Raw genomic sequence first — 27,789 nt, forward strand, 5'->3', positions numbered from 1 at the left:
TGTTCCATACATGCACCACTCTGTGCATGAAAACGTTACCCAGCAGATCCTCTTTCACTTTAAACCTAAGCCCCTACTTTTGAATTCCCCCACCCTAGGAAAAAGACATTGGCTATTCACCTTATACATGCATCTCATGATTTTATCAATTTCCATAAGGTCACCACTCAGACTCTGACACTCCAGGGAAAAACGTCCAAACATTTTCAGCCTATCTTTGTAATTCAAACCCTCCAGTCCTGACAACATCCTTGTAAATCTTTTTCACACACTCTCAAGTTTAACAACATCCTTCATGTAGAAAGGCAACCAGAATTGTACACAGTATTCCAAAAGTGGCCTCACCAATGTCCGGAAATGACGTCCCAACTTCTAAACTCAATCTTCTGACCAATGAAGGCAAGCATGCGAAACGCCTTCTTCACCAGCCTGTCCACCTAGAACTCCACTTTCAAGGAACTATTCACCTGCACCTCTAGGTCTCTTTGTTCAGAAACACACTGTAAGGCCACGGTGGCACATGGACGGCATGGTGCCACAGTGGTTAGCACTGCTGCCTCACAGCGCCAGAGACCCTGGTTCAATTCCCACCTTAGGCAACTATCTGTGTGGAGTTTGCACATTCTCCCTGTGTCTGCGTGGGTTTCCTCTGGGTGTTCCAGTTTCCTCCCACAGTCCAAAAATGTGCAGGTTAGGTGAATTGGCCATGCTAAATTGCCCATAGTGTTAGGTGAAGGGGTAAATGTAGGGGAATGGGTCTGGGTGGGTTGCGCTTCGGTGGGTCGGTGTGGACTTGTTGGGCCGAAGGGCCTGTTTCCATACTGTAAGTAATCTAATCTAATTAGTTGTATAAGTCCTGTCCTGGTTTGCATCACCAAACTGCAACACTTCAAATTTATCTAAATTAAATGTCTATCTGTTGCTCAGCCCATTGACTCATCTGATCAAGGTTGCATTGTACTCTGAAATAGTCTTCTTCACTGGCCAGTGCACAGCTATTTTTAATATCATCTGCAAACTTACTAATTATGCTTCCTATATGAATATTTAAATTATTTATATAAATAATGAAAAGCAATATATTTAAGAGGGAAATCAGGAGGGCAAAAAGGGGACATGAGGTAGCTTTGGCAAATAGAGTTAAAGAGAATCCAAAGGGTTTTTACAAATACATTAAGGATAAAAGGGTAACTAGGGAGAGAATAGGGTCCCTCAAAGAGCAGCAAGGTGGCCTTTGTGTGGAGCTGCAGAAAATGGGGGAGATACTAAATGAGTATTTGGCATCAGTATTTACTGTGGAAAAGGACATGAAAGGTACAAAATGTAGGGAAATAGATGGTGACATCTTGAAAATATCCATATTACAGAGGAGGAAGTGCAGGATGTCTTGAAATGCATAAAAGTGGATAAATCCCCAAGACTTGATCAGGTGTACCCTAGAACTCTATGGGAAGCTAAGGAAGTGATTGCTGGGCCTCTTACTGAAATAGTTGTATCATTGATAGCTGCAGGTGAGGTGCCAGAAGACTGGAGGTTGGCTAACATGGTGCCACTAATTAAGAAAGGTAGTAAGGACAAGCCAGGGAACTGCAGACCAGTGAGCTTGATATCGCTGGTGGTCAAGTTGTTGGAGGGAATCCTGAGGGACAGGATGTACATGTATTTGGAAAGGCAAAACCTGATTAGGGATAGTCAACATGGCTTTGTGCGTGGGAAATCCTGAAGAGGTAACAAAGAGGATTGATGGAGGGTAGAGCAGTAGATGTGATCCATATAGACTTCTGTAAGCCGTTCGACAAGGTTCCCCACGGGAGATTGGTTAACAAGGTTAGATCTCACGGAATACAGGGAGAACTAGCCATTTGGATACAGAACTGGCTCAAAGGTAGAAGACAGATGGTGGTGGAGGATGGTGTTTTTCAGACTGGGGGCCTGTGACTAGTGGAGTGGCACAAGGATCGGTGCTAGGTCCACTACTTTTCGTCATTTATATAAATGATTTGGATGCGAGCAGAAGAGGTATAGTTAGTAAGTTTGCAGATGACACCAAAATTGGAGGTGTAGTGGACAGCGAAGAAGGTTACCTCAGATTACAACAGGATCTTGACCAGATCAGCCAATGGGCTGAGAAGTGACAGATGGAGTTGAATTCAGATAAATACAAGGTGCTGCATTTTGGGAAAGCAAATCTTATCAGGATTTATACACTTAATGGTAACGTCCTAGGGAGTGTTGCTGAACAAAGAGATCTTGGAGTACAGGTTCTTAGCTCCTTGAAAGTGGAGTCGCAGGTGGATAGGATAGTGAAGAAGGAGTTTGGTATGCTTTCCTTTATTGGTCAGAGTATTGAGTACAGGAGTTGGGAGGTCATGTTGCGGCTGTACAGGACATTGGTTAGGTCACTGTTAGAAAATCGCGTGCAATTCTGATCTCCTTCCTATCAGAAGAATGTTGTGAATCTTGAAAGGGTTCAGAAAAGATTGACAAGAATGTTGCCAGGGTTGGAGGATTTGAGTTGTTGGAAGAGGCAGAACAGGCTGGGGCTGTTTTCCCTGGAGTGTTGGAGGCTGAGGGGTGACCTTATAGAGGATTACAAAATCATGAGGGGTATGGATAGGATAAATAGACAAAGTCTTTTCCCTGGGGTCGGGGAGGGCATAGGTTTAGGGTGAGAGGAGAAAGATATAAAAGAGACCTAAGGGACAACTTTTTCACACAGAGGGTGGTACGTGTATGGAATGAGCTGCCAGAGAAAGCGATGGAGGCTAGTGCAATTAGTGCAATTGCATAATTAAAAGGCATTTGGATGGGTATATGAGTAGGAAGGGTTTGGAGGGATATAGGCCGGATACTGGCAGGTGGGACTAGATTGGGTTGGGATATCTGGTCGGCATGGACGGGTTGGACGAAGGATCTGTCTCCATGCTGTACATCGCTATGACTCTGTGACAGTGAACCCATCCTTGTGGTACATTGCTGGTCATAGGCTTCCACTCCAAAAAGCAACCATCTACCATCACCCTCTGGCTCCTACCTTCAAGCCAATTTTGTATCTAATTGGATAGCTTCTCGGGAACTTAAGTGATCTAACCTTACTAACCAGTCTACCATGCAGAACCTTGTCAAACGCTTTGCCAAAGTCCATACACACAATGTCTACTACTTTGCTTTCATTAATCTTCTTTATCATTTCTTCAAAAAATTCATTCAAGTTAGTGAGACATGATTTCACACAAAGTCATGTTGACAATCTCTAATCATTCCTTGCCTTTCCAAATGTGTGTTAATCTTAGAACCCCCACCAACAACTTATGCACCACTGATATCTGGCTCACTAGTTTATATTCCCTGGCTTTTCCTTACAGCCTTCCTTAAGGAATGCCAGTACATTAGCCAACCTCCAGTCTTTCAGCACCTTATCCATGGCTGGCGATGGGTTGAGAAATGTATCAGCCATTATCAAATGGCAGAGCAGACTCAATGGGCAGAATAACCTAATTCTACTCCAAATCTTATGGTCTTATACCTGCTAATTATAAGCTACTTTCTTGCCTATGCTCCTCCTAACCCTGTACTAACCCTAGCCCTCAGTGAAGCTCTGACTCACCCCTCTGTAACTCTAACCCCACCCCCACTAACACCAATCCCTTGCTACCCCTGTGACTTCGAGTAAAAAGTGAAGTCTGCAGATGCTGGAGATCAGAGCTGAAAATGTGTTGCTGGTTAAAGCACAGCAGGTCAGGCAGCATCCAAGGAACAGGAAATTCGACATTTCGGGCCAGAGCCCTTCATCAGGAATACCTATATCTACATTACTGCTGCTCACTGCAACATCGTCTACTGTTGGAACACGTTAAGTGCATCTTGGAACTTGTGCAACTCACTGCAGCCTTGTGGTACCTTATTTTAAGTCAAAACTATTTGGAATACATTGTAGATTTGTACAATTTGCCTTTAAGTGGTGATGTGCATAAATGAGGCGAGAGAAATTTTTCGGCTTACTGCAGACATCACCTTCAGATGTGAGCCCAAAGAGATCCACAGAAGTTAACCTGCTGGGATGCCAAGGATAGCAAGATTTTTGAGAGGCTGATGATTTCCCTCCAGTTGTGAGTAACTATCACATCAAGTTTTATCCCAAAGAAGTTACCTCAGATTACAACAGGATCTTGACCAGATGGGCCATTGGGCTAAGAAGTGGCAGATGAAGTTTAATTCAGATAAATGCGAGGTGCTGCATTTTGGGAAAGGAAATCTTAGCAGGACTTATACACTTACTGGTAAGGTCCTAGGGAGTGCTGCTGAACAAAGAGACCTTGGAATGCAGGTTCATAGCTCCTTGAAAGTGGAGTCGCAGGTAGATAGGATAATGAAGAGGGCGTTTTGGTATGCTTTCCTTTATTGGTCAGAATATTGAGTACAGGAGTTGGGAGGTCGTGTTGCAGCTGTACAGGACATTGGTTAGGCCATTGTTGAAATATTGCATGCAATTCTGGTCTCCTTCCTATCGGAAAGATTTGTGAAACTTGAAAGGGTTCAGGAAAGATTTACAAGGATATTGTCAGAGTTGGAGGATTTGAGCTGTAGGGAGAGGCTTAACAGGCCGGAGCTGTTTTCCCTGGAGCGTCGGAGGCTGAGGGGTGACCTTATAGAGGTTTACAAAATTATGAGGGGAATGGATAGGATAAATAGACAAAGTCTTTTCCCTGGGGTCGGGGATTCCAGAACTCGAGGGTTTAGGGTAAGAGGGGAAAGATATAAAAGAGACCTAAGGGGCAATTTTTTCACAGAGGGTGGTGCGTGTATGGAATGAGCTGCCAGAGGAAGTGGTGGAGGCTGGTACAATTGCAACATTTAGGAAGCATTTGGATGGTTTGGAGGGATGTGGGCCGGGTGCTGGCAGGTGAGACTAGATTGGTTGGGATATCTGGTCGGCACAGACGGGTTGGACTGAAGGGTCTGTTTCCATGCTGTACATCTCTATGAGTCTATGACCCTAAGTGAGGCTCCCTCATCTTGATCTTAAGGATTGTCTGCTTCTGTGTTCAGAGTTGAGAGTGTGGTGCTGGAAAAGTACAGCAGGTCAGGCAGCATCCTAGAAGCAGAAGAATAGACTCTCGGGCATAAGCCCTTCATCCAGAATGTGTTCAGCGCTGTCTCTGTAAATGTGTTAGCTATTCTAGCTCAGTCTTTCTGAATTAGATCAGATTCCCTACAGTGTGGAAACAGGCCCTCCAGCCGAACAAGTCCACACCAACCCTCTGAAGAGTAACCCAGCCAGACCCTCTATTTGCCCTGACTAATGCATGTAACGCTATGGGCAATTTAGCATAGCCAATTCATCTGGCCTGCACATCTTTGGATTGTGGGAGGAAACCCACGCAGACACAGGGAGAATATGCAAACTCCACGCAGACAGTCGCCCAAGCTGGCGCTGTGAGGCAGCAGTGTTAATCACTGAGCCACTGTGCTGCCCTAAATTCTTGTAACTCGAGTGCAGTGAAAATGGTCATGCATTTGATCACGTATCTGAGCACTATCAAGTGGACAGTTCGGGTCCAACATTGAACTATAACATCTTATCGTTATATCGGTTCAAAATGAAAACAAGTATTTTGTTAATGAGATGTGCCTGAGGACAGGGACTGGTGCACTACATCTGATTATTGATGCTAGACAGATATATTTAGTGGGCTGGTGTACCTTGCTGCGGGGGGGATGAGCAGAAATCTACAAATCCAAGGTGAAGACTGGAGGTTGGGGGGGGGGGGAGGAGTCCAAAAGCAAAACTATTATATTTTGAATGAGATTCTGGTTATGAATATGTCAGGAGTGAACATGATTTTTGAAGACCAATTTGTTGCAAGAAGGTGCTTCCGATTAATGTGTGGATTTGTCTGTAAAGTTGAAAATGTAGAAAACAAATTTGCCTTAGAATCGCCGGCTTCAGCAAAGAGCCTCTGATATGAACAGTTCCCGGCCAAATTGTCAGCGTTCCTTCAGAGATACAGCCGTGAGCCAAACGGAAGCACACGCCCTCCTCCCCCTCGACCCCTCGGGGCGGGTGAGTATTTGTCCTGTAGAAGGAGCTCAGATAAAGGCCTGTTGGCTGGAGGAGGAGATGTCACTTGTCGCCGGGACTCTGTGGCTGGCTGGCTGAAGTCACTCTAGGATGGACAGTGCACTTTACTGTGTCCGGGCCAAAGTGAGGTTGGCCTGTCAGTGCTGCAGGGGACGCCAAGCAGAAACACGGAATCCAGAGCAAGCTCACAAGTAAGCGGGCGAGTTGTAACTTCTACTGAAACATTCCCATTTAAACAAGAGTTTAAACCTGTTAGATTAAAGCGAAGCGTTTGAATTCCGGCGTCAAAATGTAACGTTTACTAGTTTAAATAAACTGGTCAGTTCCGAAAGACGAAAACAATTTAAGAATATTTTAGGAGCTTTTAATTTCGAGTACCATGTGGTCGAGTATTGCAATTTTAAGTCGCCTAGGAATCTGTTTTTACAGAATTGTCCCTGTTCAATGTTGCCACATAGAAGTTGCATGAAATTGTGTTTTCTTCCTTTCCCGGGTTGCATTTTTGTTAAATCAGCGCCGCCCCGGTAATGTTGTCGCTTTGCTCCTGTGTGTGCAGTTCCTCGGGGTGGTGGAGACCCTGGGTGATGACAGCTCGAGACGCGGAAAAGCAGAGGCCGAGCTCGGTAAGAAAGAGGTTCTCCTTCCGCACCTGTAATCGCTGTGATAATTGCACCTGAAACCGAGCTGGGATTTCGGATGAAATCAGATTTCACAGGAGGTTCCCACAGCTCATACTGAGATAAAGTCTAGAACAAAATGAAAAAAATGTTGCTGCAAAACACACCACGTCTGTCATTATCAGAGAAAAGAGCGTTTCATCATAACTGCAAAATATATTTTTGCATTTTCAAATACCCATTAATCCGTTGTGCATATCCAACATGCTTAAACACGTTTTATATCTTATTGCGTTATATACACCCACAACTTTCCGTTTGCCTGTGGGCTACTTATATAGACCATTTTCTGCCTGCATTTCCATTTTATGTATAAGCAACACTTTCTGTTTACACTGCGACCTTTCAGCGTTTTCGGTTAGTATTTCTACAATCTAAATCCAGTATTCTCTGTATCTCCAGTCTGCATATCAATTAGTAATCGTTTGTATTTCTAAACGTATCTAAACTTTTCTATGTTTCAAAGTGATTGAATGTTTTGGGCAGGCTATGCAGTTGTAGATAGATGGTCAAATAACCCCAGATAAAATGTCTCACGAAAGGATGCTAAGTAATGTTGAAGTTTAGCCGTAGATCTGAGAATAGATAAATAATTAGCTGCATCCGCATATGCAGAGGGTAATGGCATTGGGGGTTACAATCAATGAGAGAGAATGGGTAATAGGATGGATTCTTTCTAACTTTGCCATTTGTCACCATTATTCAGAAAGGTACTAGGGGAATGATTCACAAGTTTGGAATAATATACTGGGGGGGAGGGATTAGGACCGAGACATAGTGAGGGAATTGACCGGCTGGTAGTATATGTCTTTTCAAACAGACAGGCATAACATTATGTAAGTGAGCAAAGGATATCCCAAGCAGATTTAGACCATGCAGGGTAACATACTGAAGCTGGCTGAGCAACAGAAGAAACTGAGGTTATGGCTCATGAATGATCGCAGATCCATGACCACTGTCGGGAAACTGTTGCCAAAGATGCAAATCGAGCGCTGGGATGTACTGCCAGGACCATTAGGTTCAAAGTAGGAGTAACAACCTCCCCTCTCGAGTCCTCGATCCAGGTCCATCAAACGAACGGTATCCAGTTCTGGCCCTTGTGGATGACACCAGAAAATGTTCAGAGGCAAGACATAAGCAAATACGAAATAGGCGCAGGAATAGACCGTAGGACCATTAGAGCCTGCTCTGCTATTCAATAGGATTATCTCTGATCTTCAGTTTCAATTCAATTCACCCACTTGTGAAAATATCCCCGCTTCCCGCCCCGCCCCAACACCACCATTATGACTCGATAACTTGAAAGGCCAGCGTTTAATAGATTTCAGCCTTAAATAATCACCTCAGCTCCTGAGACTGTATCTTCTAAATTCTCAAGCCAGGGGACTGAGGTTTCTTTTACTTTTAAACAAATATAAACTTGGGAGGGACGGATCAAATTGAAATCTCAATTTGGTCCAGGGATTCGATTCTGTGGTGTGAGGAGTCATTTTTTAAGCTATGCGGATATTGGAGGAGTGTCCCGTGTATTTGGTATTAAAGCGTAGAGTTAGACTAGATACGTGCAAAAGATTATTTAAAAGTCATTGATCGCTGCAATGGCTCCTCAGTAGATGTGGACTGACCGCAGCTATTCGGAAAAGGCTGGTCAAAACTTCAGGCTTTAGGAGGAAATGGGTTGACTGAGTACTAAATCAGTGTGGTCTTCAGGAATTTGTCTGATTACCTTCGCAGGCTAGGGAGGAATTTCACAACATTTTTTCCCTCTGATTTAGCCACGGATGTTTCTTGTCTTTTTTTTCATTTCCCAGGAGAGTACATAGTTTCATTTTTTTAGACAATGTGGTATATAGAGTATGGTGTGTGTAGATGGCATCATGTCCAAATGGGAGAGCGGTTTTACTCCTGCCCCTTCGCATATTTACAGACTGGAGGTAGCCACTAATTAGATCTGTATTTTTATTGTGCAGATCCAGCATTTAGTTATTTTCACGTCCTTGTCAATCAAAATAACCGCCTTTGATTCGTACAGCACCTCCATGGATAGATTCCTACACGGAGACCACTTGTAACTTAGATCTATGTATTTCTATCCATTAATAGGTTAGGAATAACTCAACCAGTTACAATAGACGCTGGATGTATTTGAGTTCCCTCCCACTCACATTCACAGTCAATGGAGAAAACAAGCTGTCCCCTCGTATTTCCTCCAATATTTACATTTAAGTTGTTAAATATCAATTACATTGTTTCAGATTCCGATTCAGTTTAAAGTTTGAGCAGACAGTTATAAGGAAAAAACGTCGGTACAAAAATGACCATAACCTGTGCAGTCAGGGATGCTGTCTGCTGTTTTAAACACATAAATGGATTTGCCTTATTTCAAAGACCAGCTCAATGAAACAACTATATTACACCACTAACCGGCTAAAAGGTTTCGTGATTCTTCATAAAAAACAATGGGTGAAAGACCGAGACCATTAATAAGGATGAACGAGGGCAATGTGCCTGAGTTGGTTTGGACTGAGATGCGAAATGAGAATTATTTTGAAGGTAAAAGCAGCTTGATCAAATGAGTCATAACGGTTTAGAGGTAAGGTTCCACAGTATGAAGTACTGCACATAGCACTGTAGTGACGTGATGCACTTTGAACCAAAAAGGAGGCATAAGGTCATAGAGAGAGAAACAAAACACTGATCAATTTGAAACAGTTGTTATTCGTTATTTAGTCAATCCACATTAGCACGATCACTGTCTTAAACCGCAGAGCTGGGATTTCGATTGTTTGGAATCACGGTACATTATACAATACATCAATTAGGCATGCATTTCAGCCACTTCCAGATTTACCCACGGGCTGGGTCTGGTTTTGCGGAGTGGCTGCTTATGATAACGTGCACTCAGACGGAAGTTCGCGAATACCGATGAGTTCCAAAGCTCATAATTTGATTTTTTTTTACTCTGTACAGCGTGGTTGTGAGAGTCCCTCTGAAACCAGGCGACCCTTGGGATTTCAGCACCCAGTCAGGTGGGTAAGGACTAGAAGGACTAGATCATTCTTGTTTCTACTGTCAAACTCTGCCTGTAATCTTCATTATTTTTTTTAAATCCCTTACTGCAGTTCAAGGCATATAGCTGTATTTTACCAGTTCGATGTAAAACAGTGAAGCTTGTTAAAGTCGCTTTAACTGAAAGTCCTGGCCGTATTGTTAACACGTGGATTTCTTTCTAGACTATACCTACCCAGATCCAAAGCAGAACATTATCTACACCACATGGGAGAGAAGGTTCTAGCCAGCTTCCCTGTGCAGGCAACAATTCATTTCTACAACGACGATTCTGATACAGAGGAAGAAGAGGAGGAGGAGGACGAGCTCATGTCCTGTGGCTCAGAATCAGAAAATACCCCGGAAACAGCGCGGTTGTTTTGGAAACAGTGAAAAGAGACAGAGGAGGAGATGAATCAGCTTCAAAGCGGAAAAATCTTGCCTTCAGAAAGTGATACGACCACCACAAAACTAAAGGCCAACTCAACTTTCCGCTCCCTGCTTTCATTTGTAACTGTAACTCAGTTAGGTATTTGTATACCACAGCAATCCAATGACACGTTTGCACTGTGGTGTGTGTGTGTGTGTATGTGAATATATTTTGTACGATTTATTTTATTACTTTAAGAACTTTAACATATGAACTTTTCACATGGGGATAGAATTTAATCCAGAGTACCTCGCAAGCAGGGACTTTCTAAATCAAAGTATTATATGACACCAGTCTTAAAATAACTTGTTAGCTGGTACTGTATAACATTATACGTGTATGTCAGTGCCTGTAGGTGGTGCAATGACTCACACAGCAAGGGTCTGGGTTTGAATCTTGCACACACAACAGAATCTCTGGAAATTTTCAATAAAATTATAGCATTGGTACAAAGTGTTTTCACTTCACAGATATTGTTTCTACAGCATCTCCAGTTCTATGTGCACCCTGAATTCAGAAATAAGACACAACCTAAGTCCAAAGTAAAAGTTCTTCTGGAGAGTTCTACCCCTTTTTCTTATGATAGCACACCAGAAAGGAAGAGAAAACAGATTTTAAAAACAGTTGGAAATATGACTATAAAGGTGGCATCCGTTGATATTAGAGAAAAAAAATACAGAACTTGCTGGAGAAACTCAATAGTTCTGGTAACATTGTGGAAAAGGAAACAGAATTAATGTTTTACATCTGATATGAATTTTTAAGAACTGCTATTAGCATTATCAACCAGTTCCGTGCAATCCAATATTGTTAGGAAATGAAATCAAATTCCTCTGCACCCAGTATGTATCCAAAGTTGCTAAGTAACATGAATCAAATGCAAAGCAGCTCTGTCTTCATTATTCTAGTGACCTCTGTGATATTTCTATAATTTATAGGATCTGCCAGTGTGACATCTCACATGATACAAGGTACTTATGTGGAGATTATTAAATTTGCAAAGCAACTTTGTAGACCTTTCAAAGCATACTTTAAAGCCAGACAAAATACAACTGATTTGTCCCTAGAATTCAAATCTAGATAGAGTCAGAGAATGATAGAGATGTACAGCACGGAAACAGACCCTTCAGTCCAACCCACCCATGCCAACCAGATATCCCAACCAAATCTATTCCCATCCGCCAGCAGCTGCCCATATCCCTCAAAACCCTTCCTATTCATATACCCATCTAGATGCCTTTTAAATGTTGCAATTATACCAGCCTCCACCACTTCCTCTGGAAGCTCATTCCATACACATACCACCCTCTGCGTGAAAAAGTTGTCCCTTAGGTCTCTTTTATATCTTTTCTCTCTAGTTCTGGATTCACCCACCTCAGGGAAAAGACTTTGTCTATTTATCCCATCCATGCCCTTTCTGATTTTGTAAGCCTCTAAGGTCACCCCTCAGCCCCCGACGCTCCAGGGAAAACAGCCCCAGCCTGTTTATCCTCTCCCGATGGCTCAAATCCTCCAACCCTGGCAACATCCTTGTCAATCTTTTCTGAACCCTTTCAAGTTTCACAACATCTTTCCAATAGGAAGGAGACCAGAATTGCATGCAATATTCCAACAGTAGCCTAACCAATGTCCTCTACTCAATAGTCTGATCAATAAAGGAAAGCATGCCAAATGCCTTCTTCTCTATCCTATCTATCTGTGACTCCACTTTCAAGAAGCTATGAACCTACACTCCAAGGTCTCTGTCACTTACTATTAAGTGTACAAGCCCTGCTAAAATTTGCTTTCCCAAAATGCAGCACCTTGCATTTACCCGAATTAAACTCCATCTGTCACTTCCTAGCCCATTGGCCCATATAATCAAGATCCCATTTTGTAATCTGTGATAAACTTCTTCACTGTCCACTGCACCTCCAATTTTGGTTACAGCTATAAACTTACTAACTACACCTCTCATGCTCACATCCAAATCATTTATATAAATGATGAAGAGTAGTGGACCTAGCACCAATCCTTGTGGCACTCCACTGGTCACAGGCCTCCAATCTGAAAAACAACCCTCCACCACCACCACCCTCTCTCTTCTACCTTTGAGCCAGTTCTGTATCCAAATGGCTAGTTCTCCCTGTATTCCATGAGATCTAACCTTGCTAACCAGTGGCTCGTGGGAAATCTGTCAAACCCCTTACTGAAGTCCATAGAGGTCACATCTACCACTCTGCCCTCATCAATCTTCTTTGTTACTTCTTCAAAAAACTCAATCAAGTTTGTGAATCAGGATTTCCCACGCACAAAGCCACGTTGACTATCCCTAATCAGGTTTTGCCTTTCCAAATACATGTACATCCTGTCCCTCAGGATTCCCTCCAACAACCTGCCCACAACCGATGTCCGGCTCACTGGTCTATTTTTCCCTGGCTTGTCCTTACCACCTTTCTCAAAAAGTGGCACCATGTTAGCCAGCCTCCAGTCTTCCGGCACTATCAATGATATAAATATTTCAGTGAGAGGCCCAGCAATCACTTTCCTAGCTTCCCACTGAGTTACCAGAGATGAAAACAGTGTGCTGACTAGCCATGGCACCAGTCCCTGAAGCTTTGTGCCAAACTCAGTTTAAATACTTATAGTAAGTAATTATGGACTTTTTTTAAAAATCCTTCATGGGATGTGGGAATTACTGGCTATTTCCCATCCCTAATTTTTCATCAGGTGATTTATAGTGAACTGCTATGGGTGTGAAGCCACATGGAGGCCAAACCAGGATAAGATGGCAGATTTCCTTCTCTAAAGGACATCAGTGAACCAGATGGAGTTTTACAACAATCAAATGTGGTTACATGGTTGTCAGATATTTTTGCTGGTTTCAAATTTTACCATTCATTATAGCTGGATTCAAACCCATGTCTGTACAACATTATTACCAGTTCAGTGACATTATCACAATGCATCTACCTCTCCCTTCACAGAGAACTAAACTTAAACCAAAAAGATTGTGCAACTATACAAACATCTAAGTTAATGATTTATTTTCTGTCTGCTCTCCTGAAGGTGTCAATTCCACAGGTGCATTTAGCACCTAAATACTTCATCTATTGAATATGGTAGTTTTGCAAGCATTGGTTTATACAGTAACAAAAGTAAGGCACCTGACTATGTGACTATGCAGAGAATCTCAATCGGGCCTTTGCTATCCTCAATGCACCCACCTCCATACTGCCACTCCACACACAAACTTTCCAGAAAGAGTACTTGTTGGGAAAAAGGAGACAGATCCATTATTCTTTCAGGAACATTCTACTTTAGATGCATTTAAACTGACCCCTACTTTCTGAAGAGTTCTGAGCATCGTATGGTCCAGATTATCAGTGCTGAGGTAAGAATGTTAACTGAAAGCAAAAGCAAATAATAATGATTGAAACCTCATGACTTTACTTGGAGTCAAAATGCCTTAAATATTGATATAAATTTTAATATAATCATAGAATACCTCAAATGTGGACCCACCAATTCCACATCAACCCTCTAAAGAGCATCTCACCCAGACCTACCCTCCCCCACCCCACACCCCCTCCCTATCCCTGTAACCTGCATTCCCCATGGCTAATTCACCTAACCTGCACATCTCTGGACACTATGGGCAAATTACCATGGCCAAATCCACCTAACTCGCACAGCTTTGGACTGTGGGAGGAAATCCATATCTATACAGGGAGAATGTGTAGGTTTGTTCGCTGAGCTGTAGGTTTGATATCCAGACATTTCATTACCTGGCTCGGTAACGTCATCAGTGGTGACCTCCAAGTGAAGCGAAGCTGTTGTCTCCTGCTTTCTATGTATGTTTGTCCTGATGTCATTTCCTGTTTGTTAGTTCCTGAACAGGAAATGACATCAGGACAAACATACAAATAGAAAGCAGGAAACAACAGCTTCGCTTCACTTGAGGTCGTCACTGATGATGTTACCTAGCCAGGTAATGAAATGTCTGGATATCAAACCTACAGCTCAGTGAGTAAACCTACACCCTAAACCTCGACCTGAGCTACAAACCTTGCAGGGAGAATGTCTGTGTGGAGTGTGTACAGTCACCTGCAGGAGGAATGAAATCCGAGCCCCCGAAGCAGCACGATAAAGACTGAGCCACCGGGCTGTCATGGTGGATGGAATATAATTTTGGGAAATATGAATTAGGAGAACAATAGTTTTTAAGATGGTGGCAGACTAGGAAATATTAGTAGTTGGGGGGATCAAGATGATGTTGTATACAGTAACAAATAAAATTAGCACAGGAAGTGTAGCAAGCAGTTAAGAAAACAAATAGATCATAGAACATTACAGTGCAGTACAGGCCCTTTGGCCCTTGATGTTGCACCAATCTGAAGCCCATCTATCCTATACTATTCCATTCTTCTCCATATGTTTATGCATAAAATGCTAAATAATGTGCTATAATAAATAATATGCTCATCTAAATTGCAAAGGGAGTATAAGAAGAATGAAGATTTATTGCAAATGATTTTTTTGTTGCTGAGACCACACTTACATCATGTGCATAGTTTGGCTTCAAAATCTATCTACTTTCATTGAAGGAGTGCAACAAATATTGATTAGACTGATTTTTGGAATGAAGAGAAACTGAGTAGATTTGGCTGTCTTCCCTAGATTTCAGAAGAATGAGAATGTGATCTAATTGAAACAAACAAAATTCTTAAAATGCTTGGCAAAGTGGACTCTAGGAGAGTGTTTCCCCAGAGTTAGATTGACAGGGCAGTCAAGGATTTAGTTAGGAATAATGAGGAGGTACAATATAAACCATAAGGTTCAATTCTGAATGGAGTGCAGGAGGAGAGAAACCGGGGAGTATACATATATAAACCCCCACATAAAAGTGAAATTAAGGCCATACCAGGTCAACCATGATCTTATTTCTCAGGAGAGCAGGCTCAATGGACTAAGTGGCCTGCTGCTTCAATCTTTTATGTTTCTATCAGAGGAATCTAAAACCAGGAGTTAGAGTTTTAGGATAAGGAGTTGGCCATTTAGGAAGTTTTACATTCAAAGGGTTGTCTTTGGAAATCTCTAATGAGAACAGTTGAACACATTCAAATTAGAGACTGACTTTTTTTTGTGTACTAACAGTATCAAAGGATATTGATATAGCACAAGAACATGTTGCAGAGTCGTAAGTCCACTTGCTTTGAATGGAAGAGCAGTTAAAGGGGCCAAATACCTACTTCCACTCCTACTGCTTTGGTTCTTACATGACTGCTGGCTGTAATGGATTGTGGGCATTTAGGCTTAATTTAAAAGTTTCTCAGAAGTTGATTTTTAATTTTTTTGGGGGGGGTTGAGTAAAGGAGTGAAGTCATGTATTTCATAAAAACTTCTTTTGAAAATGTCAAGCTATATATCACATATAATTATTGTGAAATTTGAGGAGATAGTGATAAATTGCAAGAGGATATAGGCATGTAATCGGGTAGAGGGGTATCTATATTATGGATGAAATGTGAAATGATATATTTTGTTAGGAATAATGAAGAGAGACAATGTAAGGGATTGCCAGTGCAGAGGAACCTTGGTCTATATGCACAAAAGTCATTACAGGTACTAGGAAATGGTTAAAAAGACATTTAGCTTCTGTTTTGAGCTTTATTCCATTGTCTGCTCTATTATTGCTATCACATGCAATATTACTTATTTCAAGCATACTTATACTGGGTTACCATGAAGGTCTCACCTTCTCAACCTTCCTCCTTGCCTGAGGTATAGTGACCCTTAGGTTAAACCACTATCAGTCACCTCTCTCTAATAGGCGAGCAGCCCTGTGGTCCTTTGGGAGTAGGACTTTAACTTTAGACTTAATTTGTGTTTTTACATTTTGATGTCACAACTGTTTGAATCAACCAACTTTCACACATATTTCAGATTACTTTTATTTGCTTTCAGAACCTATGTTTATTAATCTTGAGAGATCCTTACTAGTATTGATACAGAATTTTACCCAGGGCTGATGGACACTCCCTACATATAATTGTAAGAGCATCGCAGAAGGTGCAGTGTATCTTTTGGTGTAGATTTTCTTCCTGTCCTCAAGTTACAGACATGAGGAAGTTATGGTGCAATGGGTATAGCTGCCTTTCTGAGTATGATAAACGACTTCAAGGTTCATGAAATGCCACTGACATCTAACTATTGATGTATGCTAAAGGAATCTGGCCAGAGGTCTAAGTCACGTTATCAGTGAGCATTCACAATCCTTTGTCTAAATAAACAAAGACATATTCTTAACGTAAATGAGTCAGTACACTATAGCAAGAGTTTACTGTTATGTTCCACTAAATGAAATGCTATGACAATATGTGAAATCTCCCACCTACATGACATGAAAATTTTTTATACAAGTTGGAAAGATCAAAATTATATAGATGCAAGATGAGAGAGATATAGTTATCTGTGCAGTGCAGCCTTTAGTGGCATTGTGACATATTCTTCCCAACTATCAACAACATAAAACAACACCTTGAGGCACTTGGCTGTAGATGAATCAATAAATAGACAAAGAGCCAAAGAAGAGGATATTAGCAACGTTAACTTATAGTTCAGATGAGTGACAGCTTTGTTAAATAGCGGTGTTGGTCAGCAACACTCCTGCTTGTGAATCATAAAGTTATGCATTTAAGTCTCACTCCAAACATTGGAACACAAAATTCAGACTAATACTTCAGTGCATTATCGAGCAAGTGCTACATGGTGAGAAGAGACATTAAACCACGGCCTCTATCTGCCCATATGGATGTTTGTAAAAGGCCTGATATTGAAGAAAAAAACTTCTCTAATGATATATCCCTCAATAAATATCTTTTTAAGAAGAAGGTTGATTGGTGGTTCTCTTTGATTTGCCAATGGGTTTTCCTACAACACAACAGTAACTACTTTATAAGCTGATAAACACACATGCTATAAAAATACAAGTCTTTCTTTTCTTTTGATGAAAGATGTAGATTTTAAAGATAGTCTTGGCAGGAAGAGGATTGGAGACAAAAATCCAGGGTATAGGGCCTAATTGGATGGTCACCAAGATGATGTAAAGAGACTGGTAAAAACATAAAAGGGCAGAAGATAATTAGAGTATCACATGGATTGAATCAAACTGGCTGAATATTGTGAGGTCACGGACCTCTGAGGGAGGTCAAGATGAATTATCCTCTCAATGTTTTAGGCTGAAGGTAGTTACAAATGTTTCATCCTTGTCTTTTGTATTTATGTGCTAGATTATCCAACCATTGGAGATAGGAATGTTTCTGGAGTCTCCTTACCTGCTTAGTTGATTAATTGTCCACTGCTGGTCATGACTGAACATTAAAGCACTGCAGAACTCTGATTTGATTCATTGTTTTAGAGATCACTTTGACCTTCCATCACATGCTGCTTCAATCAAATTCCACTTCTTCACGCAATGCAGATGTATGGTTTTGGACTTTATTCTTCACCTTTTCATCTGCACATCCTTGCCAAATTTAAACTTTTTGTTTAATGTAGGGCTTCCTGAAGAGGGATTCAATATGAGAAGTAGTATTTTAGATCCTACACATGATATTATGTCCTTCCCTTTTCTTTGTTGGACAATTTATACCATTTGCTTCCAAGACTCTGATGCTAGGCAAACCTATGCCTCCTCACCATTGTCTTCCTATTCTCCTGACATGTAATGATGACCCTTTCAACAAAATATTCAGATGTGCAATGATAAGAATGCAAGGTTTCATAACTTCAGACAGTGCATAACCTAAAATAACCTTTTTTCAAATTGAAAGTATTGGATATATTAGGGAGTATCTTTGAAAAACCAAGCTTCTATGATATCAGTACAAGTGGAAATTCTACATAATATACAATATACGGTTGGTTACACAGCATAATGGGGGGGATGGGGGGGGCGGAGGTGGCATCTGGTGGCGGGGGATGCAGATTATCACAAAGTGGTAATATTACTGCACTAGTAATCTAGACACTCCAGCTCCAAAGTGGAATGTAATTGCACTTAACAAAATCTGAAAGCAAACACTAGTCTCAGTAACAATGACCATGCATTGTCTTAAAAACCCATCTCCTTCACTAATACCCTTCAAGAAAGAAAACTATTGGTTCCCAAACCTTCATCTATCTTAACCTGCTCTGGCCTACATGTGACACAGTATTAATTGACACTTCATGACCCCCCCCCACCAAAGTAGTCTAGTAAAACTATTCAGTTCAAAGGTGACTGGGGCTGGGCAGCAAATGCTGGTCTTACCGGAGACATGTGAATCCCAAGATAAAATATTTTTGATAACAAATTATGAATACACATTGTTACCTTTAATTGTTAGATTTATGCAGTCGACCAGTTAAAAATATAACACAAATTGAACGAAAAGAAGCCAGCCGGTTTCTTTCACAGCCTGAACCTTTCTTTCCAACTCAGATCTGGATATTTTTGAAGGAACCTGTTCAGCCATGTTATTACACTCTTCTAGAGCAGGTGGGGCACAAACTCTGACGTGAATCACAGTAGTTCAATCAAAATCAGCTGGTCATCTAATTTAAAGCAATAAAATAGCATTGGAAAACTCAACCTGTATGAATTCTGTTTTCCAATAAATGGAAAAGTTGGTCAGTTCATACTTTCAGCAACAGGCAGCTTCTTTTTATGCCACATTAAAAAAAAGTATTTACATTGCACCTTCAAAGTGTTTGAGAGCTAATGAGTTATTTTGAAAGTGAGGTCACTGTTGTCATATATCTTAATTCTTTCCTGCTTTGTGTTTTTGTTATGAGTTGCTTGTATACATGTCTGTTTGCTGAATCCACTTTTTAATATTGGATGCTTTGTTTATCATTTGGTCTTATATTATCCCTGACATTTCATCATCCTCAGTCTGCAGATGCAGATTAATTTATTTTTGGACTCAATCATTTCCTGCTTTATATTAATTAATAGTTTAACTACAACATAAAGTCGCTGCTGTCCAATGTGGGCTCTATCATATTTGGTCTTATAGACTGCTTTTCAATATTTACAGACAGCAGAAGCTAACCTACCCCAATTAACAAATTTGAGAAGGATTAATTTCCTGTTTAAGTTGCATGATTCCATTGAACATTATATGATAGGCCTCAAATTAAATTAAATTAAATACAGCTGCTGCAAAGGTACGGTGAAGAAAGGTCACAATGTATAGCCCTTCAGCAATTGTACACCCAGGGGTAGAAAACTGAAAAATGCTTTGATGTTTATGTTCAGCATCTAACAAATTATGTTAAAGGTCATTTTAAATGACATTAAGAACATGAGAAATAGAGCAGAATTATACCATTCTGTTCAATGAAGCTACTCCACCATCCCGTCATGGCTGATGTGCTTCTTACCCTCGTTCTCCTGCCTTACAGAGTCACAGAGGCATACAGCATGGAAACAGCCCCTTCAGCCCAACTTGTCATGCGGATAAGGTTTCCTAAACTGAACTAGTCTCATTTGCCTCCATTTGGCCCATATCCCTCTAAATCTTTCTTATTCAAATACCAATCCAAAAGTCTTTTAAATACTGTAATTATACTCTACTACTACCTCTGGCAGCTCATTCAAGATATGCATACCGTGTGTGTGAAAAAGTTGCCCCTCAGGTCCCTTTTAAATCCTTCCTTTCTCTCATCTTAAACCTATGCCATCCATTTTTGGACACTTCTTCTGTAACCTTTGATTCACTTACTAATCAAGAACCTGTCCATCTCTGTCTTAAATAAAACACTCAATAATTTGGCCTCCACAGTCTTATGTGACAATGGGTTCCACAGATTCACCACCTTCTGGCTAATGGAATCCTCATCTCAGTTCTGAAGGGATTTTCCTTCACTCTGATGCTTTAGCCCTGGATTGTAGTCTCTCCTACTAGAGGAAACATCTTCTCCATGTCCACTTTATCCAGGCCTCCCAGTACTCTGTAAGTCTCAATGAGATTCCTCTTCATCCTTATGAACTCCATCAAGTACAGACCCTGACTCCTCAATCACTTCATATATGACAAGTCCTTCATTCCCATAATCATTCTTGTAAATTTTCTCTGGACTGCTCCCCCGATCCCCACCTCCAATGCACTGAGTAACTTACTGTATAGCAAAAATTGATTTAGTCTGTGCTTTATCTAATAACAACGTTGAATGGTCATGTATTGCATACTTTTAAATATTTATATATAAAGTATATTTTTAGAGGAAAAAACAGAAAATAACACATGCTAATAGTAATAAAAACAAAATGCTGGAGAAACTCAACAGATCTGGCAGCATCTGTAGAGAGAGAAACAGAGTTACGTTTTGAGTCTGATATGATTCATCTTTGTCATATCAGACTGAAAACATTAACTCTTTCACTCTCCACAGATGCTGCTGGACCTGCTCAGTTTCTCTCGAACCTTCTATTTTTAATTCAGATTGCCAGCATCAGCATTATTTTGCTTTTACGTGCTCATATTGATTGGTTTCAAACAAATTGACAAAACTGTCTTCACACAGCACCAATGTAAACTTGTATTTTTCACATTTATTTCTACCAAAACACTGTCACAGATCATTAGACTGTTGAATTCGTAGTCTGATTAACAAAGAAATGTAGCCTGTAACTGTTGCAGCACTCAACTAATAACAAGGGGCAAATTTATTGCCATGCTTTTTGATGCAAATGTTCAAGTACATTTCTCAATGAACCATCTAAACCTAGGACAAGCAAGTTGCTTTATTATGTTTTGACAAGGTCAGAAGTGAACAACACCAGGTTATAGTCCAACAAGTTTATTTGAAATCGCAAGCTTTTGTGTTCCATCACTTCACTTGATGAAGAAACAATGCTCCAAAAGCTTGTGATTTCAAAGAAACCTGTTAGATACCAGGTTATAGTCTTCGGATTTCTGACCTTGTCCACCCCAGTCCAACACCGGCACCTCCTCATCATATGTTTTGAGACAGACTAATGCTCACCTGATATCCACACATCTATACCAGCATTTGCCCATTATCTATTTACCATTTGTTCTATTTAATTCCTTCTTTAAAGTATATTTTGTGCTCTAGTGACTCAGCCATGTCAAAATTATCAAAGCTGTTTGATCTTTGTTATATCTGAAAACATTAACCTTCTCTCTCCACAGATGCTGCTGGACCTGCTGAGTTTCTCTAGAATCTTCTGTTTTTAATTCAAATTGCCAGCATCAGCATTATTTTGCTGGCTAGCACTGCTGCCTCACAGCGCCAGGGACCCAGGTTCGATTCCAACCTTGGGTGACTGCCTGTGTGGTGTTTGCACATTCTCCCAGTGTTTGTGTGGGTTTCTTCTGTGTACTCTGGTTTCCTCCCATAATCCAAAGATGTGCAGGTCAGGTGAATTGGCTATGCTAAATTGTCCATTGTGCTCAGTGTATTTGTCAGAGGGAAATGGGTCCGGGTGGGTTACTCTTTAGAGGGTCGTTGTGAACTGGTTGGGCCAAAGGACCTGTTTCCGCACTGTAGGTAATCTAATCTTGATACTTATTGGAACTCAGGCATAAGAAAACGGTCAAGTTATTAACTCAAGCATGATTCTTGGCAAAATATACATCCGAAATTTTATGAATATGTGAATAAACAATTTTGTTATTATAATTTATCTTAGCAGCACATGAGGAAGATAAGTTTAGCATTGGTCACACTTTTTCAGGGCCTCAGCATATTGCAAAATACACAACAGTTAAGTCAATACTTTTTAAAACTGTTGTCATTGCTGCAATGGAAAAAAACACAACACCAATTTGGGCACAGCAAAATCCCTCAAATAGAAATCGGTTAAAGACCTGTATTTTGGATGTAGGGCCCGTAGTGATTGTATTGAGGTCAGCCAACTGGACTTCATTGAATAGGGGAGTTCCCTGATTGGGGCTGTTAATCTGGTCCAATCAGGGATCACTGCTGCAAATGTGTTGCTGGTCAAAGCACAGCAGGTTAGGCAGCATCTCAGGAATAGAGAATTCGACGTTTCGAGCATAAGCCCTTCAGGGATCACTGTCTGACATGAAAAGGTTGTGCGTCAGTGGTACTGGCACCCTGGTGCCCGACTCTCTATGAGGCAGTACTGAAGTCAAGGACTGTTCATGCATAAATAAGGGTGACTTTGCAACAGGATACTGAACTCTACTGAGTCATTTCAGGGACCAATACTGGCCATGCCATCAGGGACCGCTCTTCTTTTATGTTCACCTGTGAGGATAGATTGTACCTCAGTTTAATGTCTCACAAAGAAAAGGCACCTCCAGCAATATAGCATTCTTGCAGTACCACACTGAAATATCAGTGTTTTGTATTCAATATGGAACTTCAATGTATAGCTTTCTCAATCAAAGAAGGTGAATCGCTAAAATGTGATACTGGAATTGTTTTCTGAATCTTGTACTGTTTAAACAGGTATTATAAAAAGCCACAGACTATTCACATCTACTTTTGCAAGATTGATCTTGCCTATTTTAGCATTCAATAATTATTATGCTCCCAGTGATGGATTATTACAGTTAAAGTCATGTTTTTTGGAAGATTTACAGAGATGCATGTACATATACAAAGATGGATAGTCCAATTTAGATTTTATGCTCCCCAAAGCATCAAGGTGGATTGAACTATTCTGAATTCATTTTGATGGTTTAGTGCCAGAGGTGATTATCAGACTCGTCATTCTCGAACTTTTGTTCCTCAAGTCTCTCCGGTTTTTCTGTCCACAGACAGTGCTAGGTCTGAGTTTCTCAATCATTTCCTTTTTAAAATCCCAAGCATATCATTGTTAATCAATCCCACTATTTTATCTAATATTATGCAAGATTAGTGTATCTTCCACCACCTGGAAATGTTTTTGAGAAATGGACACAATAGATGTTGTCTAAAGTTCTATTAACAAATCATTATTCTCATTACTAATGATTACCAATGGTTTACAAATCTCAACTTTATCTGTGTGAGTACTACAAGTGCAATTCATCTTATGGGATTCATTTGTTTTTGAGTCCTTTAGACCTGATAGATTTCTATATTTCATGTCACAGACATTAATTCTATAGAATTAATGACTATTCAGGAACATGTACATGTTTACCTGAATAAACATTTGGAAGAAATCATCACTTGATCAAAGTATCTGAGGATAAATTTAAACATGAATTGTAGTGTTGATGTGAAGAGAGTTTGGTTTGCACCAATACTACAACTATAATGTAAGTCGTGTGAACCTAGTATCAAAATCTGGCTTGATATGGTAGAAAGTGGAGTAAATCTCCCTGAATTATATTCAGGTCCTCACACTATATTGATATGCCAAAGTGCAGTTTTATACTGATGGTGACTTTTGGCATGTGAGTGTACAAGGTAATTAACAGATTGACGTGTGAAACTATTGACCTGCACATTCTTATTATCTGCTTAATACTGCACCATAAAAATCTCATGCTAGGAATTGTTGAGAAAGGGACCTGTGCCAAGATAGTTATACCACTTACATTCTAACATTGCTTCATGAGGCATTAGACAGTTTGTAAAAAAAAAGATTGTGCAGTGCAAACACGTATTGGTGATAACCTACCTATGTACAAAGATTGCAAAGGGGTGAGATTGAGGGCAAGTTTAGGTCCATAAAACCTCCTGCTCCCACCAGACCAATGCTTAAAAACTTTGGATATATGATCTGATTCCATTTACTTTAAGCTGCTGAGTAAATCATTACACTGGGGACACTGCCCAGTGATGGAAGTCTTGTTTGTTTGACTGCTTTATCTAAAGATAGCGATGACAGTTCAAAGCCACAATTGTCTGAGCTCTGTGTAAACTACGATAGGCCTGGGCTTAGGTGAAATTCTGCTGCTCTGTCCGAGTACACTGATTGAAAAGCCATGGTGAAAAACACGTTGATAAAGATCTGCCACCTATTTCACTTGCACCCCTAAGATTAGGGGTCATGGACTGTAAGCCATCAATTTACAGTTTGGCTGCTTCTGTGCAGTGAGTGATCACAAGGTACCATACTCTGGTGTGCAAAACCACAACAATATCCAAGATCTAATTTGGAAAATTACAAACTAATGGCTTTTAAATTATCCTCTCAAACAGTTTACAAGCAGAAATTATTCAGCAATATTTATGTTATACCATATTATATAATTGAAAAGTCTTCCAGACTGATTTCTAGTATGGCAGGATTGTTGTCTAAGGAGAGACTGGGTTGATTAGGTCTGTATTCACTGGAGCGTTGAAGAGTAAGAGAGTATCTCATTGAAATGTATAAAATTCTGACAGAGCTATGTCATTTCAGACTGAGAGAAGGAAGAAAGCATGATGCACAGCCTGTTGGTGTGTCTGTGCAAACAAAACTTTTTCACTCAAGTTGGTGAAATTGTGGAATTCTCTAGCACAGAAGGTTGTGGAGGCTAAGTCTCTGATTACATTTAAGAAAGAAATGGTTAGACTTCTGGAATCTAAACATGTCAAGGGGGATGTGGAGAAAGTGAAAGCATGGCATTTAGATTGAGGACAAGCCTTAACTGTGCTAAATGGCAGATTGGGCCAAATGGGGTCAATGGCCGACTCCTGTTCCTGTTTTCTATGTTGCTATACCAAGCTCTGAAAGTTCAATGTCCACATACAATAGAACTGACAAAGTCCACTCATAAATGTCACTCAGAGTTTACTTGACAAGTGATACAGATTCCAAATATTTATTTAACACTCAGGGTAGTGCAATTGGTTTAGATGGGGGAATATCTGAATAGTGTTGATGCTCTTAAAAAGGTGGGCCAAGCCTTATAGGAGCCTGAATGACATGGGGAGAAATATGACAGAGTCTTGAAAAGCCCTGTGATGCATATACCAACATCAAGGCAACTCACTGCATTTTTTCAGTTAAATTCTAGACCACAAGCAAACTAGACATTAAGGAGGACGAGAACATTAGTAAAGAAGAGGCTTTCTTTCTTTATCATGACAGAGTTCATAACTCTCAGACAATACAACCAGACAGGACCTGATACCTGATTCTAAAAAGGGAAAGCCAGGTACACCAGACAACCATGCAACATAAAATGTTTACTGGTACTTAGAGCAACATTTGATGTGCAGCCTCTATTCATTTTGTTTGTGTTCAATTTTGCAGTCTGTTAAATAAAAGCTGATCTTACAATCTGAAAGCTTGCCTGTATGTGATGGACTCTGACAAGATGTGGTTCTTTGGGCAGAGTAGTGACGATTTAGAGAGGACATTCAGGCAAGATGTAGTCAAACTGTTGGGCCTGGTTAAACAGTGACTTGGGTGAGGGAATGGGGCTGTATGTACGAAAGAATATCTGCCAGGTTTCAACTAGGCTTTGTGACTGCTGTGCCATTATGTTGCCAGTGAGGGCAATACAGGATTGCCAATGCTGCCCAGATGCACAACAACCTTTCAAAGGTGGCACTGAATGCGGCTCCATTCACAGGTATCCAATGAGTGGAGATTTATTCAGGGAACAGCCCCAAAGGTAAAATCCTAATTCTCCGGTTGACTTAATGCTGTCAGAGTGTAGTACAGCAGAAATAGACCTTTTGGTACAACCAGTCCATGTTGAATATAATCCCAAACTAAACTAGTCCCACCTGCCTGCTCCCGGCCTATAATCTCTCCAAAAATGTCATATTCATGTACTTATCCAAAAGTCTTTTAAACACTATCTGTGCCCACATCCATCACTTCCTCAAGAAGTTCATTTCCCACTGCCTGTGGACGTAATTTAAAACTGTTCTGTCAGGTGCACCTAAGCTCTTCCATGACATTTTTCAAGCAAGGCTAGTGGAGTTCACTGGGTGTTCTGGCCAACAGTTAACCCTCAATTAACAGACTAAAAATTCTGCTTTATGGAATGCCTCCATTTAGTCCATAAGTGCCTTCGGAGCCTTCAGTCGCTTGTAAGTCCATTTGTCCTCCCATGTTCGCTCTGACCTCTTAACCTTCAGACTCCTACATCATTCCACTGAATTTCAATACAAGCTCAATGAACAGCAACTCATCTGTCTATTAGTCACTTCACAATCCTAAGGTCTCAATATCACAAATTCAATGATAACAAGAAAATGCTGGAAATACATATTTTTTTTGTGGAATACCTGAAATGTTAACTGTGTTTCTTTCTCCATTGATGCTTATAGACTTGCTGAATATTTCAGATTTCCAGCATGGACAGTATTTCCCATACATATTAAATTCAATAATTTCAAATGCATACTTATTTCCTATTTCTTGCTTTTTTGATGGCAGTTGTTTGTTGGGGATCTGCTTTTTTTTTTCATTTTCACAGCGTCTTAATATTTTGTTTCTTCATTTATCCCATTGCCATTTCAATCCACCCTGCACTATAAACCCTTTTTGTCTTTTAATTTCTCGCATCTTCCTAACCATCACATAATTTGTCTTTCGTTCTTTTGAGTCCACCCAACTACCTTTTCTTTCTGACTATTTATTTAAAACAAGCTGCATCCCTTTTTCCACTTAGAATCGTAGAGATGTACAGTATGGAAACAGACCTTCCAGTCCAACTCGTCCATGGCAACCAAATATCCTAAATTAATCTAATCCCATTTGCCAGCACTTGGCCCATATCCCTCATAAACCTTCCTATTCCTATAGCCATCCAGATGCCTTTTAAATGTTGCAATTATACCATTCTCCACCACTTCCCTCAGCAGCTCATTCCATACACACACCACCCTCTGCAGGAAAAAGTTACCCCTTAGGTCTTTTTAAAATCTTTCTCCTCTCACCCTAATCTTATGCCCTCTAGTTCTAGACTCCCCCACCCCAGGGAAAATGCCTTATCTATTTACCCTAATCATCTATAAGGTCACCCTCTCAGCCTCCAATGCTCCAGGGAAAACAGACACAGCCTATTCAGCCTCTCCCTATAGATCACACCCTCTAACCTTGGCAACACACTTGTAAATCTTTTCTAAACCCTTTCAAGTTTCACAACATCCTTCCGATAAGAGAGGGACCAGAATCACACACAGTATTCCAATAGACGCTTAACTTCTGATGAATAACATCTATTTGATGCATTAATTCTATTTCTCTCAACACATATGCTGCCTGACCTGCTGAGTATTTCAACACTGTTTTTACTTTCATTGCAGATTTCCAGCATCCATGATATTTTACTTTTTAAGCACGGAACTTAAATACTCCAATAATTTATCCCATTGTTTATTTGTGTGATGTTATTGCTTTCAGATTAGTTGTCACACTTCCCTAGATTACAACCCTAACCATTTCTAAAGATTCAAAAAGTGTGGCACTGGAACAGCACAGCAGGCCAGGCAGCATCCGAGGAGCAGGAGAGTCAATGTTCCAGGCCAGAGTCCTTCATCAGGAATGTGATGATCCTTGGAGACTGCCTGACCTGCTGCGCTTTTCTAGCACCACACGTTTTGACTCTGACCATCCAGCATTTGCAGTGCTCGCTTTCTCCATTTCTAAAGATTAT

General features: G+C 40.6%; 2 protein-coding genes across 3 annotated transcripts in view; both read left to right on the forward strand.

Moving 5' to 3' along the window:
- Positions 1-6,052: 6,052 nt before the first annotated feature.
- ripply3 (ripply transcriptional repressor 3) lies at positions 6,053-10,693 on the forward strand. Of its 2 annotated transcripts, none has more exons than XM_060833209.1 (4): positions 6,053-6,273; positions 6,597-6,705; positions 9,730-9,788; positions 9,993-10,693. In XM_060833209.1, the coding sequence occupies exons 1-4, from the start codon at positions 6,173-6,175 to the stop codon at positions 10,198-10,200; spliced, it is 477 nt and encodes a 158-aa protein (XP_060689192.1). In that variant the 5' UTR covers positions 6,053-6,172; the 3' UTR covers positions 10,201-10,693. The 2 variants fall into 2 exon arrangements, with proteins under 2 accessions (XP_060689192.1, XP_060689193.1); XM_060833210.1 differs by having other exon boundaries at positions 6,639-6,705.
- Positions 10,694-14,156: 3,463 nt separating this feature from the next.
- LOC132820619 (SH3 domain-binding glutamic acid-rich-like protein 3) overlaps positions 14,157-27,789 on the forward strand; it is a 64,215-nt gene continuing 50,582 nt past the window's right edge. Inside the window, exon 1 of the mRNA XM_060832821.1 lies at positions 14,157-14,207. Within this exon, the coding sequence (XP_060688804.1) occupies positions 14,190-14,207 (18 nt within the window). The 5' untranslated portion in view covers positions 14,157-14,189. The remainder of the gene's footprint in view (positions 14,208-27,789) is intronic.

The sequence above is a fragment of the Hemiscyllium ocellatum genome, chromosome 12 (genome assembly GCF_020745735.1).
Source record: "Hemiscyllium ocellatum isolate sHemOce1 chromosome 12, sHemOce1.pat.X.cur, whole genome shotgun sequence".
In the NCBI taxonomy this organism is placed as follows: domain Eukaryota; kingdom Metazoa; phylum Chordata; class Chondrichthyes; order Orectolobiformes; family Hemiscylliidae; genus Hemiscyllium; species Hemiscyllium ocellatum.

Bases quoted from the DNA above. Each gene is read 5' to 3' on its own strand.
- ripply3 (XM_060833209.1), top strand. From the start codon at position 6,173: ATGGACAGTGCACTTTACTGTGTCCGGGCCAAAGTGAGGTTGGCCTGT. The intron at 6,706-9,729 runs GTAAGAAAGAGG...TACTCTGTACAG, and splicing joins AAAAGCAGAGGCCGAGCTCG to CGTGGTTGTGAGAGTCCCTC. The intron at 9,789-9,992 runs GTGGGTAAGGAC...ATTTCTTTCTAG, and splicing joins GGATTTCAGCACCCAGTCAG to ACTATACCTACCCAGATCCA.